The sequence below is a fragment of the Hemiscyllium ocellatum genome, chromosome 26 (assembly GCF_020745735.1).
Source record: "Hemiscyllium ocellatum isolate sHemOce1 chromosome 26, sHemOce1.pat.X.cur, whole genome shotgun sequence".
Lineage (NCBI taxonomy): Eukaryota > Metazoa > Chordata > Chondrichthyes > Orectolobiformes > Hemiscylliidae > Hemiscyllium > Hemiscyllium ocellatum.
In genome coordinates, this window is record NC_083426.1 from 24714354 (window position 1) to 24735410 (window position 21057).

General features: G+C 39.5%; 1 protein-coding gene across 1 annotated transcript in view; it reads right to left on the reverse strand.

Moving 5' to 3' along the window:
- LOC132828184 (copine-8-like) overlaps positions 1-21057 on the reverse strand; it is a 593006-nt gene that overhangs the window by 460873 nt on the left and 111076 nt on the right. Inside the window, exons 4-6 of the mRNA XM_060845121.1 lie at positions 14751-14854; positions 6183-6222; positions 182-258 (exon numbers count right to left, since the gene is read on the reverse strand). Of these exons, the coding sequence (XP_060701104.1) occupies positions 182-258; positions 6183-6222; positions 14751-14854 (221 nt within the window). The remainder of the gene's footprint in view (positions 1-181; positions 259-6182; positions 6223-14750; positions 14855-21057) is intronic.

The following is a 21057-nucleotide window of genomic DNA, read 5'->3' on the forward strand; positions in this document are numbered from 1 at the left end:
ATGTAGTTTGATTCTATTCCATGAAATATCTGAATTCCTGTCTCTTTTTGCCATTTCTACTGTATCTGAATTTTTCCAAACCTGGAACAGGAGCTCCCAATGTCATGTCAGCAAAGACAATATTTTACACAAATAATTTTGAGTATTAGGTCGAATTAATTTCGAGCTGCATTCGACTTACATTAGTGGTTTCTCTAATCGGCTTCCTGATGAGCCCACAATCTCCCCCAGGGTGCAGAACATCTGTCCCAGAAAATCCTACAAAGTAGCAAACCATATCACAGTTCAATTATATATTTTACTTTCCCGCAATGACTGATCAAATGAAATCGTCCCTGACAGAATACATTGCTCTAAGGATGATAGGTAATTAAATGACCTGAATAGCACTCTATTTTATTAATGCATATAGGGGTGGAACTTCTTGATAAGCACCATTATTTCAACAACGTCTTTAATCTTAATACAATTGTCAGTAAGTTGGAAGTTGAAATATGTCCATAATAATGGCCCAAAGCTTTCCAGGAACAGCAGTCATTTTCAGATTGCTTCTCTGCTTCTACCTTCTGCAAACTGAAGCTGCACATTCAGGTGGGTTATGGGGTTGGCAAAGGCAAGAGAGACAGTCAGGTGGAGAGGTATGGGGGAGAGGGGAGCATTGTGGTAGGGAGAGGCAGGTAAGCTAGGTATTCAACCATTTCAGGAGGAATTTTCAATCTAACATTTTCCAAGTAGCTACTCAAATAAGTCAGGACTGTCTGAAATCTTCAATTGTAACCAAGAGAAGCTTTCAGATGGTCCTGGACAGAAGGGGATTTCTTGTCAGAATTTCAGAATTCATGAGCAATTCTCTCCAAGTTGGGGCATCCAGACTGCCAAAGGTCCCAAAGCCATCTTTCTTCTCATATGCCTGGTTTCCAACTAACTGAAGACTGGAAGATCTGGACCATTATGTTGTAGCTATTGTGTCAATTAGAATGCATTGGTAAGATAAGAGCCATTAAAATACTAACTGTAATTATCAACCAATTTATAAAATTAAAGTCTTTAATTCACTGGCACAGTAAATATCCATGACAGTTCCTTTGTGTATATGCTCCATTCTCAATATTCAAGAACAGACTAGAAAATGAACATTTTGTTTTGATAGATCTACAATTTAGAAATAGCTTGAAAATAACACTCATTGTTTGACATAAAAACTGCAAAAGCTTTCCAATCCTTGCCTTCAACTGTGTGCACAGGTTCTTGGTTATACATTATAGTACCAATTTTCCCTTCTGGACAGCTGGAAAATATTAGAATCCACATGCAAAGGCAGAGGAAACAGATTTGCAGACCCATTATGATTGGTCATTGTCTCCTTTACTTTGTTCAGGCGTTTCCGTGAAAAAAGAAAATAAATGCTAAAATCAAATCTAAACTGCCATGTAGAAATGTAGGAGGAGGACAATATTAACTCCTTGATGTCAATTCCTCACCAATATATTGACATGTTTATTGAAATGTTAACATGCATTTAAACTCAAGTCAAATATCATAATTATTAACAGTGCATTGAATGAAATACATAAACAAATACTGCCCATCTCGTGAAAGTAATGACATGATTTTGTTTAAATTTCAAGATAAAATAAAAATCTGTTGAACACAAAGATGGTTAAAGAGAAGAGCAAAGCAAAGCTAAATTTTAGTGGAGGGGCATTTTTGGAAACAGTGACCATAACTCTGTAAATGTTTAAATGATTATGGATAAGGGTAAGACTGGTCCTCAGGTGGAAGTACTAAACTGGGGAAAGTTAATTTCAACATAATAAGGCACGAACTGGATAAATTACAATGGGGGAGGTTGGTTGAGGGTAAATCCACATCTGACATGTGGATGTCTTTTAAAAAAAGCCAGTTGATCAGGGTTGAGAACAAGCATGTTGCTGCTAGAATGAAAGATGAGGATGGCAAGATTCTGGAACCTTGAATGAGAAGAGCTATTAAAAGTTTACTCAAAAGGAAAAAGGAAGTACATATATATACATATATATATGTGTGTGTGTGGTTCAAAGTTTGTGAGAAGATTTGTAGCTCGGGTGCTCGTTGTTGTGGTTCTGTTCGCCGAGCTGGGAATTTGGGTTGCAGACGTTTCGTCCCCTGTCTAGGTGACATCCTCAGTGCTTGGGAGCCTCCTGTGAAGCGTTTCTGTGATGTTTATTGTATGCGCTTCTGCATCCTGAATTACAAAAACAACCACCCCAAGACACAATAAACAAGTTGCATCAAGACACCGTTCAAAAGGGCCACAGCACACTGCAGTACACCAGAACTGCAAAAAGAGGAAGAAGAACACCTATACAATGTATTCGCCAAAAACGTATACCCCTGCAATTTCATCAACAGATGCCTGAGGGGAAAGACAACGGATGAGGACATGTCACAACTCAAAGGACTAGCCACGTTACCATACATCAAGAACATTTCTGAACTGACAGCCAGACTACTATGACCACTAAGACTTATATAAGCACACAAACCAACAACCACTCTCAGACAACAACTCACCAGGATAAAGGACCCAATACCAAGCAGGAGCAAAACCAACGTAGTGTACAAAATCCCGTGCAAGGACTGCACACAACACTACATAGGACAAACAGGAAGACAGCTAACGATCCGTATCCATGAACACCAACTAGCCGCGAAACGACACGACCAGCTATCCTTAGTAGCCACACACTCAGATGACAAGCAACATGAGTTCGACTGGAACAACATTATTATTATAGGACAAGCCAAATAGAGAACAGCCAGGGAATTTCTAGAGGCATGGCACTCATCCACAGATTCTATCAACAAACACATCGACCTGGACCCAATATATCGGCCACTGAAGCAGACAGCTGGAACTGACAACTGGAAGCGGCAGAGACAAACCACTATAAGTGCCAGTGGAAACTTCACAGGAGGCTCCCAAGCACTGAGGATGTCACCTACACAGGGGACGAAATGTCTGCAACACAAATTCCCAGCTCAGCGAACAGAACCACAACACATATATATTTATCATATATATATATATATATATAAGGTTTAGAAAAGTGAAATCAGACAAGGCCCTTGAAGAATACAAAGTGAGTAGGAGAGAACTGAAATGGAATTAGGAGGACTCAAGGAAACCACAAAATGTCTTTGGCAAGTAAGATTATGTAGAATCCCAAGGCATTTTATCTGTATATTAGAAACAAGAGGGTAGATCTGGAAAGAGTAAGTCTACTCCAAGACAAAGGAGAAAATTTACATATGGAGCCAAAGAAAGTAGGTGAGGTCCTCAATGAGTATTTTACAACAGTAATCACCAAGGAGAAGGACATGGCTAATATTAACATTATGGAGGGGTTTATCAATATTAGGAAGGGGTTGGTGTTGGTTGACTTGAAAACAGTAAAGTAGGTAAGTCCCCAGGGCCTGCTGTGATCTATCCCAGGATGCTGAGGGAGGCAAGAGAGGACATTGCTGCAGCTTTGACAGAAATCTTTGTCTCCTCTTTAGCCACAGGCAAGGTCCCAGAAGAGTGGAGAATAACCAATGCTGTTTTTTTTTTGTTTAAGAAGGACAGTAAGAATAATCTAGGAAATTATAGGCCTGTGAGCCTTATATCAATGGTAGGGAAATTATTAAAGAAAATTCTTAGAGACAGGATTTACTTGCATTTGGAAAAGAATGGATTTATTAGGGATAGTCTGCATGGCTTTATGCAGAGAAAGTCTTGTCTCTCAAGTTTGATTGAGATTTTTAAGGAAGGAGATGGTTGATGAGGGTAGGGCAGTGAATGTGGTCTACGTAGACTCTACAAAAGCATTTGAAAAGGTTCCTCCTGGTAAGCTAGTCCAGAAGATTAAGGCACACAGGATCTATGGTGAGTTGGTAGCTGAATTCAAAACTGACGTGGTCATAGAAGACAGAGTTGTTTGAGGAAGGATGTTTTTCTGACTGGAGGGCTTTGACCAGTGCTATTCCACAAGGATCAGTGCTGGGACCTCTGTTGGAATGTATATAAATCAATGGGATGAAAATGTAGGTGGTCTGATTAGTAAGTTTGCAGACAACATAAAGATTGGTGGAATTGTGGGTAGTGAGTAAGATTGTCAAAGGATGCAGCAAGATGTATATCGGTTGGAAAGTTGGGCAGAGAAATGGCAGATGGAATTTTATCTGGACAAGTGAGAGGTGAGATTTGTTTAGGAGGTCAAGTGGAAGAGGAAATCATACAATAAATGGCAGGATCCTCAGGAGTATTGATATATAGAAGGATCTTGGGGTGCAAATCCATAGCTTCTTGAAAGTGTCAACACAAATGGATAAGGTATGGAAGAAAGCATAGGACATGCTTGCCTTCATCAGTCAGAGCACTGAGAATAAACGTTGGCAAGTCACATTGCAGTTGTACAAGAATTTAGTTTGGCCACATTTGGAATATTGTGCACAGTTCTGGTATTTAAGAAGGATGTGGAGGCTTTGGAGAGGGTGAAAAAGAGTTTGCTGGATGTTGCCTGGATTGGAGTGCATGAGTTACAAGAAGTGATTGGACAAACGTCAACTGTTTTTGCGAGAATATTGGAGGTGATGGGGTGACCTGGTAGATGTATATAAAATTATGAGAGGCATGGGCAAGGTGGACAGTTGGAGATTTTCTCCCAGGATGAAAATGTTAATAGTAGGGGCCATAGGCTTAAGGTGAGAGGGGATAAGTTTGCAGGCGATGTGTGAGGCAAGTTCTTTTTTATAAAGAGTGGTAGGTGCATGAAACATACTGCCAGAGGAGTTGATAGAAGCAGACATGTTAGCAAATATTAAGAAGTGTTTAGACAGATACATGAACAGGCAGAGAATAGAGAGATATGGACCACATGCAGATTAGACAAAGATTAGCTTAGAATGGCATCATGGTTAGCACAAAATAGACAGGCAGGAGGCTGGAAGAACACAGCAGACCAGGCAGCATCCTGAAGTTGGAGAAGTCGACGTGTCGGGTGTAACCCTTCTTCAGGATCCCTCTCTGCCTCCTGATGGTGCCTGACCTGCTGTGTTCTTTCAGCCTCCTCTATGTCTATTTTGGATTCCAGCATCTGAAGATTTTATGTCTCCATCATGGTCAGCACAGACATGGTTAGTTGAAGGGCCTGCTCATGTTCTGCCCTATTTGTATTCTAATAGTTAATCAGATAGACATTCAGCTAAAACAAACACAGAGAATGCTGACAAAACTCAGTTTTGAAGAAGAGCCATACTGAATCCAAAACAGTAACTGTTGCTCTCACCACAGATACTACCAGACCTGTTGAGTTTCTCCAGCATTCTGCATTTGTTTCAGACTTCCAGCATTCTGTTGAGCTTTTTTGCTTCTTCTAGAAATGTGAGTCAGCCATTCAACCTTCATAACTTTTTGAGGATTCATTTAGATTTTGGCTGATGTCCAATCCAGAGATGTGCAGGTTAGGTGGATTGACTATGCTAAACTATCGTGTAGCATCCAGGGATGTATGGGCTCGGTGGGTGAGCTATGGTAAATGTGGGGTTAGAGGGACACAGCAGGGCCTGGGTCTGATTGGAATGTTCTTTGGAGGGTCAGTGCCGACTCGATGGGCCAAATGGCCTCTTTCCCCACAGTAGGATTCTACAATTGCATGGTCTATGTATCAACTCTATTTACTTGCATATCATCTCTTGATATTCTTAGCAAATGAAAAATTCTGTATTTTAATCCTGAAAATTTAAAGTGAATCAGTATCCACAGTCGCTTTGGCTTGAGAATTTCACATACTCTTTGTTGTTTATATGATTTCATTCCTATATGGTCTAGCTCTAATAATAAGATTGTGCCCATTTATTCTGGACTCACTGAATGAGGAGGATAGTTCCTCGTTATCTTCTCCATTGAAACTTTTTACCAATGTCCTGACTTTCAATCAGATTACACTTCATGCTCTTATATTCAAAGAACTACAATCTAATGTACATTACCTTTCCTCATAATTAAAGTGTTGTTATGCTAGTCATTTGCAATATACTATGACAAAATGTTCTCAATTCACTACAGTTGGGAGAATCAGAATAAGTTAGCTAGCACTTAGTTTAAATCAAAATTAAATAATAGAACATAATGTAAAAGTGGAGAGGATCAGATTACTTACATGTTTTGATAAATCTGGGCTTTTTGAATCAACATCATACCTAGAAAGAAACAGCACCAGAAAATATCACTTTACAGGAAATGTTTTCAATTTAGGTCAGATATTAAACTAATAAAAAAAGTGTAACAATCTTTTTTTTTCTCCCTGTGGAACTTTCAGACATTTCATATTTTTTTGCCAGTCGAGATGCGGAGTCATACAGAAAATAATTAACTTCTGTCCGATTAATACAATGGGAAAAAATTGACGTGATGCATTGGCTGAGGAATTAAAGTTTACCTCTTTGGCTTTCTTTTCCCCAGTTTTATTTATATTTCTCCATTATTCTCAGGATTCTAGTTACAAGCCCAAACTCTCAGATGGCTGACAAAGTTGAAATAATTTCATAGCTTGTCATTCTGAAATGTGTGTACTTGAGCAATGTTACAATAAATAGGTAAGCCTATACATGCAGCATTCAGTTCAAAACAAGTTAGTATTTCAGCTCCTTGATTTGTGATTAATGAATGCTCCTATCAAGTTGTTTATGAAACAATGTTTGTAATAGAAAGATTCCCTTGTTACATAGGATGTTTGATGGGGATTGGTTAGCTCAGTTAGCTGGATAGCTGGTTTGCTTTGCAGAGTGACATCAACAGAGCAGCTTCAATTCCTACACAATTACCACAGAAGGTCCCCCCTTCTCATCCTTGCCCAAGATGTGGCGACACTCAGTTTAAACCAAAACTGGCCAACTGTCTCTCTCCTCTGGGACTATGGCAACTCTTACCTTTACATGTTAGATGCTGCTCTGTGATTTTCCTTATTTTGGTCCTCAAGTGTAATACTGATATGGGTGGAGATCAGCCTCAGCAATAAAATGATTAAAGTGTATCATCTGTTGGAGAAAATGCTTCTTCATATTTCTGGAAAGGTAGGTTGATGTACAACAGCAGAGTAAATAAAAAATGTACAGGGATCAAATGTTGTGATTAAGCTGCCCATCTTTAATGTAACGCAGTGAACATACATCTATCTTCATGCTGCCTGCTCATTTGAATTATCTCTCATGCAACAGTGCTGTTGATTTGCAGCATGGAACAACTTGGAATGTAAAATCAATACTTGCAAATACCACCTAAAGCTGTATTGCTTAAAGGAATGGTGCATTGTGACTAGACCAGGTGCTGGGAATCCTGTCTGATCTGGATCTGACATGAGAAAGAAAAGAAGAATAGCTGACAAAGGTAGAATGCACATCCAAGCTTTTGATGCTGCTCTGGAATTTTGGATGGAGCATCTGGAAGCAAGCAGTGCCATGCCATCCCTGCAAGAGACTTGAGGAAGCCTCCAAACAAATACTGAGAAAGTTATAGAAACAGGTTGTCATGGAGGTCAATGCCTTGGGCCCAAGGATCTGGACGCAGTGTCATAAGAAGTTCAGTGACCTCACAAGAGTGGCCAAGCATAGTAAATTCATTGTCAAATGTAATATTTCACCAAGGAATGACTTACCAGCCAAAATCACCACATCGCTATCTTGTCTGTCTGAGCATATACATATCAACCTCATGTTTCATCTCACCTTCATGCACTTAGCACGATCACACACCTTACACCCACTTTTCAGATCTTGCCAGCCGACTCTCGTGCTCCTCAGATGCTGCCTGACCTGCTGAGATTTTCCAGCACCCTACTCTCGACTCTGATCTCCAACATCTGCAGTCCTCACTTTCTCCTACTCAAACATATAACCAAAAACCCTTCAAACAATTCACTGATATTCATCCCTCTCTAATCAGAAATGATTGTGCACAAATGAAGATAGCAGAAATTTATTTGAATCCAGAGAGATATGCCTGCTGTAGCCTAAATGGGGGAGTTACAATGGCTGAAGCAATGAAGATGACCCTATGCCTTATTCTCTTCCTCTCCAAATAATCTCTTCAGATTTAGGATGGGTGTTGTGAAACTTGAAAAGGTTCAGAAAAGATTGACAAGGTTGTTGCCAGGATTGGAGGATTTGAACTATAGGGAGAGGCTGAAAAGGCTGGGGCTATTTTCCCTGGAGCATCGGAGGCTGAGGGATGACCTTACAGAGATTTATAATATCATGAGGGGTATGGATAGGATTAATAGACAAGTTCTTTGTCCTGGGGCAGGGGAGTCCAGAACTAGATGGTAAGGTTCAGGGTGAGAGGGGAAAGATTTAAAAGAGATCTAAGGGGCAATTCTTTCATGCATGTGATTGATGATACCCTCCAGCGCATCTCCTCCACTTCACGCAACACCATCCTTGAACCCTTCGTGATTTTATAAACCTTGATAAGATCACCCCTCAACCTTCTATGCTCCAGTGAAGAGAGTCCCAGTCGAGAGAGTGGTGCTGGAAACGCACGTCTGGTCAGGCAGCATCCGAGGAGCAGGGGAATCATCAGGAATGAGGTTTAAGGGTCAGGACTGAGAGATAAATGGGAGGTGGGTGGAGCTGGGGGAGGTAGCTGGGAAAGTAATACATGGATGAAAGTGAAGGAGAAGGTGATAGGTCATAGGCGGGAGTGATGGACAGGTCCGGAGAGGGGTGCTAAGTTGGAGGCTTGGGACTGGGATAATGTGGGTGGAGGGGAAATGAGGAAGCTGTTGAAATCCACATTTATCCCGTGCAGTTGCAGGGAATATGAGGCATTCCTCCTCTAGGCGTTGGGTGGAAATACTTTGGCAGTGGAGGAGGCCCAGGACCTGCATGTCCTTGACAGAGTGGGAGAGGAATTTGAAGCGTTCAGCCACTGGATGATGGGGTTTGTGGATGCAGGTGTCCCAGAGATGTTCTCTGAAACGATCCACAAGAAGGCATCCTGTCTCTCCTATGTAGAGGAGACCACACCGGGTGCAAAGCATGCAGTAGATGACATTGGTAGAGGTGCAGGTGAATTTCTCACATATGTGGAAGGATGATTTGGAGCCTTGGATGGAGGTGAGGGGAGTGGTGTGGGCACAGGTTTTGCACTTCCTGCACTGGCAGGGAAAGGTGCCAGGAGTGAGGCGTGGGCTGGTGGCGGGTGTGGTCCAGACGAGGCAGTCGCAGAGGGAATGGCCTTTTCGGAACGCTGATAGGGGTGGGGAAGGAAATATATCTCTGGTAGTGGGGTCTGTTTGGAAATGGCGGAAGTGGCGGTGGATGAAGCATTGTGTGCGGAGGTTGGTGGGGTGGAAGGTGAGGACCAGGGGCGTTCTGCCTTGTTGCGTTGGGAGAGGTGAAAAGCAAAGAACCTTTCCCTAAGATGGGGGAGTTCAAAACAAGGGGGCATATTTTTAAGGTGAGAGGAGTAAGTTTTATAAAGGATATGAGGGGAAACTTTTTTTTAAACAGGATGGTTCATTTGTTGAATGAACTGTCAAAGGATGTACATGCATTACAACATTTAAAAGACATTTGGATAAGTACATGAATACGAAAGGTTTGGAGGTAATATGGACCAAATGCAGGCAAGTCAGACTCATTTCATTTGGAATAATGGTCAGCATGGACTAGTTGGACTGAAGGGTCTGATTCCATGCTTTTTGACTCTATTTTAAAGGAAATTATTAAAATATTTCCTTTGCGTCTGATCAAACCTGACTCCCTGGTGCTGTGAAGCAGCAGTGCTAACCTCTGTGCCACCTCATGACAAATTGTTGTCAGTTTATATTTGGAAATTATAATACAATTTGCTCATACCAAAGTATCAAAAACAATGAGTTAAGTAGTTGTTTACTCTGTTTCAGTGACAATAACTGAAGGTTCAGTGTAACACCAGAAGAACTTCCTGCCCTTCTGATTTTAGGAAGAGTGCAACTGATCTCAGAAGCCATGCTGTGCCTTGGTATAATGTTTTATCGCAAAAAGAAAATCAATAGCACTTCAAGTTAATTGTCAGCACAAATTGTGCTCCAGTTCTACTATGTGTCCTACAATTTGTAGTTAATTTTACATAACATTTAATTTATAAAGATCATATATAGGCAAGTGCATAGAATAGGTAATGTCCCAGTTATTGACTTGGAGATCATAAAATTTTCTAAGAATATCCTTTCTAAAAATAATGCATAGATTCCTGCCCCAAATTGAGACATTTCCCTTTCTTTAGATCTACTGAATGCTAAGAAGAAGACTGCATTCTATAATGTCTGCATTTATTTTAATTAGAATTGTAACAACAGACTAATTTAAAGGTATAGCTGGATCTGTGCAGACCCAGAGATTATGCTTCCAGGCTGCATATATTGAATAATGGGGCAAAACAAATGTTTATGGCAGCCTAAGCAATTTATATTTGTGGATCTGTTGAATATGTCATAAATGCAGGCAATGACTACAGGACTGTGACAATATCCTTGCGTTCTAACAGCATTCATAATCTGCACAACATTGTTGATATTATTAGATCATCTCTGACTTTTAACAGCTTTAAATTCATGGGCAAGCTGCCATTCACCTCCTCATAAATATTTTCTGCACAGTGAAAACATTTTTTTTTATCCTGAGGCATTTTCTAAATTAATTCCATTAATATATGCAAGCAGAAACCATTGGTGATGAAAAGGAAGTAATTATAAACAGCCTATAATCAGCAAATACATTCAATCTCTGTTCTGCATTGATCAAAACATGTTGAGGCACATGTTACTTTGGAAGTTGGTATTCAAGTTAAAAAGTAAAGAAATCAATGCCGCATTGAAAATATGACACCAACATGCCACTATCAGAAGGTAACTGCAAGATTCAACTGCCAGCAAGTATCCACCTCCGGAAAACTAAGGTTGTCAATTTCAATACGTTAATTGCAGCATTAACCTGGGGCTAAGGATTCTAGTGCACACCTTTCCCAGATTTCCAGGAACTCACCAGTGAAAGCAATATGGGCTTTCTTTCATAGTGACAATTAAAGGAGCTGAAGAAATAATAGGCAAATATTCTAATAAATATCAAAACCTCACAGCTGCTTTCCTGCTGAATTTTCTGAAAGTTCTTTGTTCTCAAGTTGAAAGGGGACTTTCTACGATTTGGAATTTGATACATCTGATTTTTGGAGCTTATAGCACATCAGCATGGATGCTGCTAATGCTGCTTTTCTTTGCATCTCAGAATGGTATCAGGTAGAACAGCAAAAGATTACCAGCAATAGGAACACAGCTAAGAGAACAAGCAATAATCTAGTCCTTAAAGACCTGGCTTTCCACATTAGAGAGATGAGTTTAGAATAAAAAGAGTTGCAATTTGCAAGAGGAGATCCCCGCAACATGTTGCACTAAGAAGATGAGCATCCTGGACATTTCAGAATACCAGTCTCTCAGAAGACTCAGGTCTCATGTCAGTTTCAACCAACTGAGGACAATTTGCTACCAAATGCATTTAGAGCCACACTTCACCTGTCACCACAACCCACAAATTATCTGTGTCCGTCTTCTCCTGCATCATTGCTGGAGTCATATGCAGGATATCAATGCTTCACATCCTGTAACAGCATACCATCCCTGACCTCTTCACACCATGACACGAGCAGCTGGTGGATTGGCAACAAGAGTCAATAATTTGAAACATGGTTAATCAACACTCATCAGGAACCCTAACAATGAAAGCCCCATGATAAGTGGATGCATCACAGCCAACCACAAAGAAAAAGATTACATTTCAGCTTCCTTGACAAATCTGGAGACTCCCTTCAAATCTCCTTCTGTGCATCAAGACCAAGGATGGCTTTCTTCAAGATTCGGGTTGTGTTTTGAGTTAAGTAAACGGTCCAGTGACAGGTCTGCACATGCCCAGCCACATGGGGGTGGTGGTGGGGAGGTGGGGGGGGGGGGGGTTGTTGGTTGGATGTGATGCTTGTTTTTTTTTGTATACTCCTTCTGCTGTTTGTGCTTGGCCTCCACCTGGCAGGAAGAGGATACTAATTAGGAATGATCAGCCATGATCATATTGAATGGCGGTGCAGGCTCAAAGGGCTGAATGGCCTATTCCTGCACCTATTGTCTATTGGTCCCGTTGGAGATGCCAGGCAGTCTGACATCTTTTTTGCAGATTCTTCTTGGTACATGTTTGAGCATTCTTGGTACAAGGTTCACATGAGGAATTGGAAACATTGCATTTTTTCATGCAGTCTCAGTGTGGAACATGTTCTTAGCTCTCCAGGTAATCATTTGCCATGATAAAACTCAGAGCAGAAAGCTTGTTTTGTTATTGATATCCAAGGTATGTCCACCACAAGTCCATCACTTACTTTAGCCACTCTTTGTTTTTATGTGCCTGTGGAACCTCTTGCTATTTGTTTTTATGCCTTTTGTCAGTTTATTGTCAGTTTATTCTTTAAAACTGATTGTAGCTGGGAGAAGGTGGGTATCTATACTGCAGAAGGGGTGGGTGAGGGGGAAAGGAGTAAATGAAGGTGGAAATGGAGCCCAGCGAGAGAGAGAGAGAGAGAGAGAGAGAGAGAGAAAGAGAGAGAAAGAGTTAAGCAGACAAAGGAATAAGTAAAGTTCAGCCTGGGAAAATGAATAGTTGCTAATGGGAACCATTAATGGCTGATAATGGGTTGACTGTGGTTGCAGCCTATGTGATGACAAGGCCTGTTGTCTGGAGGTTGAGGTAAGAACAAGGGAGAAGGTACTCCAGCCCTAAAATTGTTGAACTCTATGTTGAGCCTAGAAGGCAGATTTTAGTACTTCATTGAAGCTTACTTCTTTATTCTTCCACAGAATATCAGCATCATCAGCAAGACCAGCAATTGTTGCCCATCTTGAATTGCTCTGAATAGAGTGATTTGCTGCAGCACGTCAGAGGTCCGTTTAAAGATAATACATGGTTGTGGATCTGGAGTCACATGTAGGCAGACCAAGTAAGGACAGCAGATTTTTCTCTTTAAGAGACTTGGTGAACCAGATGGATTCTTACAATGATCAATAATAACTGTCATGGTCACAACTGACTAGCGAGTTACTGAATTTAAAGTCCACTTATTGTCATGGTGGAAGTTCAACCCACATCCTCAGATAATTATCCTGGGTCTCTGAATTACTAGCCCATTAGCATTACCAATACGCCACCAACTTCCCCAGTGTCACCTTTGCCAGCATTCTGGTGAGTTTTTCCAGAAGTGTTATCCACCAAATATTTTGGATGCTGACGAGTGCTACATGCAGTACTATTGGATTTTCCACTTGGCTGAGCCAGGTGAGTGTGTTGAACTGGCCTTTTTGGATTTCTTTGTTATTGAGTTTTGAAAAGATTTGTAGCTCAGGTTGAGGTTCTGGATGTAGGTTTGCTCGCTGAGCTGGAAGGTTCATTGTTATTTTAATCAAACAATCCCCTGTACTTCTTGGTGCATAATACAGTGACCTTGTTCGTAGTACTCTATACTGCAGCTTGAATGTGTTCCCAGAGTTCTCCTGGAGTGGAATCAACAGTGAGGCCACTCTTGATATCTATGTCTCCGAGAAAACTTAGCAGATTTCTGACTTGAAATTTCTTTGATGGGTTGTCTCTATGGCAGTTCCTGTGTATAGGCTTGAAGTGAAATCTCAGCTTTCAGCAAATAAATGGTAGTCTATATGAGAGTCTACACTGGGCATGTTTCCTGATGAAGGGCTTTGCCTGAAACATTGATTTCCCTGCTCCTCAGATGCTGCCTGACCTGCTCTGCTTTTCTAGCACTACATTCGACTCATGGCTCTAGCAATGCAAGGAAGATATAGCCAGCAATATGTTCTGTTGAGCTGTCTTGCTCTGAGATGTGGAGCTCACTCATGACCATTATATCAACATCTAGTCTGGTGGTTTAAAAATCACATAATACCAGGTTATAGCCCAACAAGTTTATTTGGAAGCATGAGCTTTCGGAGCACTGTTCCTTCATCAGGTTAGGTTGTGGTTAATTTGTGGAACATCAGTACTGGTGCTTCTCTGCTGTATTACCTTAAATCCTTGCTCCACTTCAACCAACTCCATCTTCATATCCATGTAATTGCCTTTATTTCAGTTAAGATATTAGTTTTAGTCTCACATTTCTGGTCCTCAAACAGAACAATGCTTTCTGTCTCCTTTGTTTTCTGTTCATACCTTCCCAAAGTACCTATTATCAGTTCTCACAGGTGTTTTTTTTCCCTTTCACTCTGTGACTGATGAACAAGACTATACTTTGAAATCTGTTCAATGCACTTGGTTTTAATTATGTCCCTTTTGCATATCAAGTAGAATTTAATTTAAATTCATTCTGCCTTGAGAGAAAAGCACACAAGCTGCAATTACTTGCCGATGGCTTGCCTTGAATGCACCAAAGTATGTTGTTTGCTCATGGAAAATGAACCAGTGTTTGAAAACAATGCAAATTTGAATAGCGCTATATTGCAGAAATGTTAACTGTACTTTTGGCAAAACAAATTGAATGTTGTGAATCAAATTTAATGAACACAAAGCAGAGGTTGTACTTTTTAAACGGAAACATTTCAATGATAGTTTGTGCTTTGGTTTCTAAATCACCAATTCATCTATATTCCCTCTTAAGAGCTTGAGAAATATATTCATGCAACAGCAGTGAGTGAAGGACAACTTACAAATCAAATCGGAGATTTTGTCGTTCTTCAAAGAAGTAATCTAGAATGAACTTCCGTACAAAGTCTGGATTTAAGGTGTTGTCGATTACTTCTGTTCTTCCAAACTGCAAATAAATTAGAGAGTGTTAGCTTCCCTGTTCATATCAGATAGATTTTAAAAGCATTGCAGAGAAATTAATTTCTAAACTGGATGGTTTAATGGCTTCAACGCTGCCTTTGAATTCTGTGACCATGGTTCGAATTCAGTTCAGACCACCTGATGATTACAACAGTACTGAAGGACATTAGGTTTTGACAGTTTCAATCCAGTTCATAGCAGGATAGACCTACAGCCCAAACTTCCCTTCAACACAGACAACCTAGCCAACTTATGCAAGCATTCCATGAGATTACTTGTATTGGGAAATGACAAAATGTCACATTGGGGCTGTGGTAAGTACTTTTATGAGATGGCAGCTGAGCCATGTTATTACGATAGAGTAAAGGGAATATTACTTCACATCAGAGAGTATTATCCTTCAACTTTCATTGCTTGGTGTCAATAGTGGATGCTTGACATGTACAATTCTATTTTACAGCTCTAGTATCTCACGCCTAAATGACCAGAAAACAGTTAAAGGCAATAAATAGCACAATACCCTAACTGCCTGAAAAACTTCTACTTTTAAAACCATTACCAAGAAATTGAGACATGGACAAAAATAATTCACAATAAACAGAAATAATAAAGGATGAACCATCTCTGTTTCAGTTACTCTATTTAAGAATGAAATTTAATGCTCAACGTAAATGTTATTGCAGCACACAGACCAATCACATCTTCTGTTTATACATTTGAAATAAAGCAGTGCATTTGGAATGAAGGGCAAATGTTTCACCATGCCTTAAAATGGAGCTGTTGCACAAACTCCTTCAAAGATAAAAATAAAGACACTGAATACAAAAAGGCCATCTTGGAGATCAGGATTGCTAAGTTGACAGGTCTTGTAAGACTTTCAAAATTACTTATACTACCTTAGAAGGCACAAATCTGGCAAAGTACATGTGCAAAGATGTTTTAGTGAGAAATTCAGAATATCAGTTTAACATTATACTTTCCATAGTTTCAGTTCAACTATTTGTATTCGATGGATGGTATTTCCCTGTCCTAGAGAGTATAAGAACCAAAGTGTCTATTCATTATAATTAGCGAGCATTTCTAAATACAGCCAGCTAACTCTAATGCACCAAAATAACAACACTCTGACCAGAGTTGACTGTCTGGTTGAATTTAATTCATGAACTGCAAGTGAGAGTTAACCATTCCTTCAATACTTCCACGCAGTGTTCTCTCTAATTTTCTTACCGGCTGCACAAGCCTCTGAATTTGGTGAGCAGCAGCGACTTCTGAAACTGAGCGGACACTGCCTTTATTAGAACTCCCGAAATAAATATGTCATCTCACCGACACATGGGAATAACTTGCCCCTAGAACTCAAAGGCATCTTCAAAAGGTGCAAACCACTTCAACTGTCACTGAGCGGAGCACACAGAGGCCAAACACAGACAGCGGAAACAGCACGCAGAATACTGAGTGACCCACATACCCACCTCACCAAAACCTCCGGCCCTGCTTGTGGCAGAATCTACAATTCCAGGATTGGACTGTTGAGCCACTGCAGAACCCACTTCCCAGATTGGAAACAAGTCATCCTCAACCCAGTGGGACTTCCAACGAGAAAGGACTAACTAATCATCACCATATTCTCATGTTGTACTGTGTCCTTTCTAAAATTGGTTTTCTTGTTCTTTGGTCCCGATGTGTACAAGATGAAATGTTTTAACTTCATGTCTCTTTTTAGCAACGATTTTTTACTAAGTAGCTTTTTTTAGAAAGGAATTTGTTAACAGACAATCTACTGTGAATAAATATTTATTAGTTTATAAGGAATAAAGGCACCTTCTGATCTATAGGAAAAATATCACTGGCTGTTAATGGTTTGTTCTTGAAGGAAAATCTGATAAATTCTAGGTCTTGGGAGATGTAGCTTGTTCAAGAAATGTGGTAGCATGAAGTCTTCAGGAGGATAACAATGTTTTACATTGGACTCTCACCAATAGGCTTTTCAGAAACAAGAGGGAGATAAGCTGAGAAGCCATTTGCAAGCAGGTCTTCCCCCAGTTAAAATCAAAACAAACAACCAATCTTCAGATAAATGTTCAAACAGAAACTAGCTGTCTCCCCATCTTAAATTCAGCTATGTGTTTCCCCAGAACTAAATACAAGCAATCAGATTTAACTTTGAGATTTCCAAGAAACGTCTTTTTTTTTAAAAAATGTTTCACTGTAGATCATAACCTTCTAGCAATCCTTCTAAAAAGGAAACAATCTCTGTAATTTCACAAAACCTGCAATCAATCATTCTTCCACAATCCTTCAAAGCTCAAGTAATCCTGCAAAGTATTCAATATGAAGCCTTCATTAATTGAAAGTGTTTGAAATACTCAGGTGAAAGGCACCATCTGTAGTGAGAAAGACAAAGCTTTATTCTTTCATTGTTCGTGATATAACTTTTGTATTCTGCACACTGTTTAATATTTTAAAGGATTTAATTTTAACCTATCTTGGTTTTCTTTTCCTCAATAGAAGTAACTGGATAGAAGTTGATGATACATTTGAGCTTCAGCACATAGCAGAAGTTGTCTCCAACCTTGAACCATTTTACGAAGGGGGAATGTCATTTTTTTTTGTTATCATCATGTCTACAGCCAAAAAACAGTGTCCAACCTTGAAGATTTCACCCCTCATTTTATAATATTAAAAATGAGTGCCATGGGTATTCACTTAAATACTAAAATATAAAAAGAGCTGTTAATAGGCATGAAGTTGAATGATTGCAGTATTAATGGTTTCTGACTTTGATTGGTCATAAACCATAGAAATGGAACTGAACGTATTCAGGGATACATTATTACTAAGTGATAATTTACATGTAGATAAAGGCTAGCTAAAATATTTCCCACTTGACCACCGAGCCTTTCTGTTCCAGATTTTATTGTGCATAGCTTCCAGGGCCATAATCAAGTCAGCAGAAACACTTTAAGCATCATTTTCATCACTCATTAAATCATCTGAAACTTTATGTTGCAAGTTACCTTATTATTTATTGATTGTTAACAATGTGATGCAATTGGTTCCTTTATATGTGCCTTCAAATGTATAATTTTTACTGTCGTGGATTATCTCTGAGTGTGTATTATGCTGTACAGAAAGCAAATAACCAGATAAAATATTTTAGAAAATTATAAAAATTCCTTCTTGAGCCCCAGAAACAACAAGGAAAAAGAAACCAGATTCACTTTATTTTATACCATCCAGGGCATTCCAAGCCAATCAGTTTTGTGTGGGGAGTCTCAAATGAGCTTTCTATACATAAACAATATGCAGCTCATAATCAGCATGTTTCTGACAGCCATACTCTCAGTTTTACACAGGAGCACAAGACTTCAGAGTAAACGTAGGTCGCTTGGCATTGAGGCTTGTCTGCTATTCGATAAGATCATGGGTGACCAGGTTTCTTCTTGAATTTCCAGTCTGCCTTCACCACAAAGCATTAACTCACATACATGGAACATCTATCAAACTCAGCTTTGAATAAATGAAATGGACCACTATCCAATGTTTTTCCTCATCTCTGCCTTAAAAGGGAGACTGCATTCTTCAGCTGATGTTTCCCTAGTTCTAGTCTCCCCACAAGATAACATATTTTCCCAATCCCTACTCTCTTACTCAGGATATTGTATACGTAAGTAGGATTTCCTCTCAGTAGGTAAAGGCCCAATCTTTTCAGACCTTCTTCACAAAATACATCCTTCATTCCAGCAATAACTCCAGGTAATTTCTCTGAACCGCTTCCAATGCAATTGCAGTAAACCTTTTATGAATGGGACCAGTAGTGTACTGATTTATCAAGTATTCTGGTTGATCAAGAGATCCACATAATCAGTGTAAAAAAAACACACTAAATAATAGAAATGCAGTGTAAGGAATATGCACATCATTGTTATACTTTACTAACAGCATAAATCACTTAAATGATAACACAACTTTGCCTTAAATAAAGATTATGGCAGAGAGCCTTCTCACTCACACCCTCAACTGATTACTCGGACATCACGGCAGATAACAGAATTTGAGAAGAAATTGACTCGAAATTGAATCAATTTTTGATATTGCACGTGGCCTTTTGATGAACATTTATAATTAGGTAAATTGAGGTAAACAAATTAAAAATATGTAATAATTGGACAGAATAATATAGTAAACTTCATGGTATTTGAGATATATAATTTTTGCCAGTTTATCAAGCATGCCAGTTCCTAAGGTGTCAGTTAAAAAAAAGTTTGCTGTATATCATTTTCACAAATGAGACCAACAAAAAATGAGAGCTACTACTCCAGATACTCCATTGTACTCAGGCCCTTTGGAACTGCAGCAAAACTTTGTCATATTTGCAATTCAATTCTCTTGCAATTAACTATGCATGCCATCCAAACCTCGTGCTGTTACTGCAAACTAACATTTTGCAACTAATCTAGCAGGAAACTCAGATGTCTGTGTACCATTCAGATCTCCATGCAAATACTATATTGCTCTTCTATTCTTCATGATATGGATGACTTCACATTTTTCCACATTGTAATCCATAATTACATGCTGTATTTATTTTTCTCTTGCATACTTTGTCCTATAGTGTAACTTTGATTAGGGGGCCTATAGATTATTCCCGCATGTGACATTTTACCTCTCTTGTTTCTTACCTCTATCCAAATTCATGTTCTATCTTGCAATTTTGGTGCTAAGTCCATCCTTCAATGCAGTACTAATGTCATCCTGAATTAAAAGATCGACCCCCACAAACAATTCCTTCGCTTCCTGTCATTACAAAAGATTAGCTACCCTTCAATACCCAGGTCTCATCATGTCACTCTCACAGCAACCATATCATACATATTTATTTGCACCTATGCAAACAATTTAACCATTTTGTTAGAATGCCGTGCATAGCTACATGGTCTTTAACCCTATATTTTTGGTGTTATCTGCTACTGTACAATTACATTTGTTTCTCTCTTCCTGGAGCATATTACTAATCATGATACAGGTTGCTATTTTGATCTACTTTGTTATTTCCCTTTAATTTACCATATCTCCCCTTTTTAATCCTTCCCCACCTCCACTGTTTACATTAAAGCTCTTCAAAGTCTCAATTATAAGACTCACCAACACAATCGTAAAACATGGTCCAGCTGAAGATCCAAATCTTTCCTGATCATACACTAATGTGTACAGGGACCACAATGACCAGATACACCATTTCACTTCAAGTGCACCTCCGGGCTAGAGTAGTAGACCCAAGCACTGACACTGAACAAGCAATCTTTCGGACTCTTGCTCTCAACTACAGAGAACAGAATCAATTTCCCAGGCTACACTGTTCTCTACCACCAGTAAATTTCAATCTACTCATCCCACTAGAATGGCTTCCTGTTCCATGGGCCTTGGTCAGTCACCCAACCACCCTATAACCCCACACTAATTTTAAGCTGCAAGAACCTCAAACCTGTTGGGCAATTTCAAGGACTGAAGCCCTAGCCGTCTGCTTCTATTTTCTTGATCCCCTGACATGTCTCATTCTTAGTGTCTGACTACTGACCAAATCAGAAGATTCTAACATAAGTGGTGTGATTGCCTTCTGAAACAAACTGTCACTCCTTCTTAATGCATCACAGTTTCTATAGCTCAGACTCTAGCTCATTAATTCAGAGTTGCAGCTTTTGAAACTACAGACACATGTTAGCCATGGATCACAGCAGCATGCACCTGTACCCATATACTATAGCTGTAACAAATTACCTGCCTTGCCATCTTTATTGTGTTAAATTAACTTGGAAACATGAATCATGTTATGTACAAGAATCAAAAACACTGTACCTTTAATACAACTAGATGCCATTATATGAGACTAGTCTAAAAGATGTCCCATCTTGTTCCATGTGCAGACAAGCAATCTTTAGAATAACAGCCAATTGGTCAATAAGGCATTAGGCAGCCAGCAAGCTGTCCATTATTCAGTAAACTTTGTATATTGCATAATAGCAATATAAGGAACCATAGCCCAGACTATATATAAGTCTGAGTGGTTATATTAGTGTATGTAGTCAGTAGTATTAAAATTTCAGATACCTGTCTCAGTTAGAACCTGAGTTTCTGTAATTTGGGCTAACATTGTGGGTGGTTCCAGGTTCGATTCCAGCCTTGGGTGAC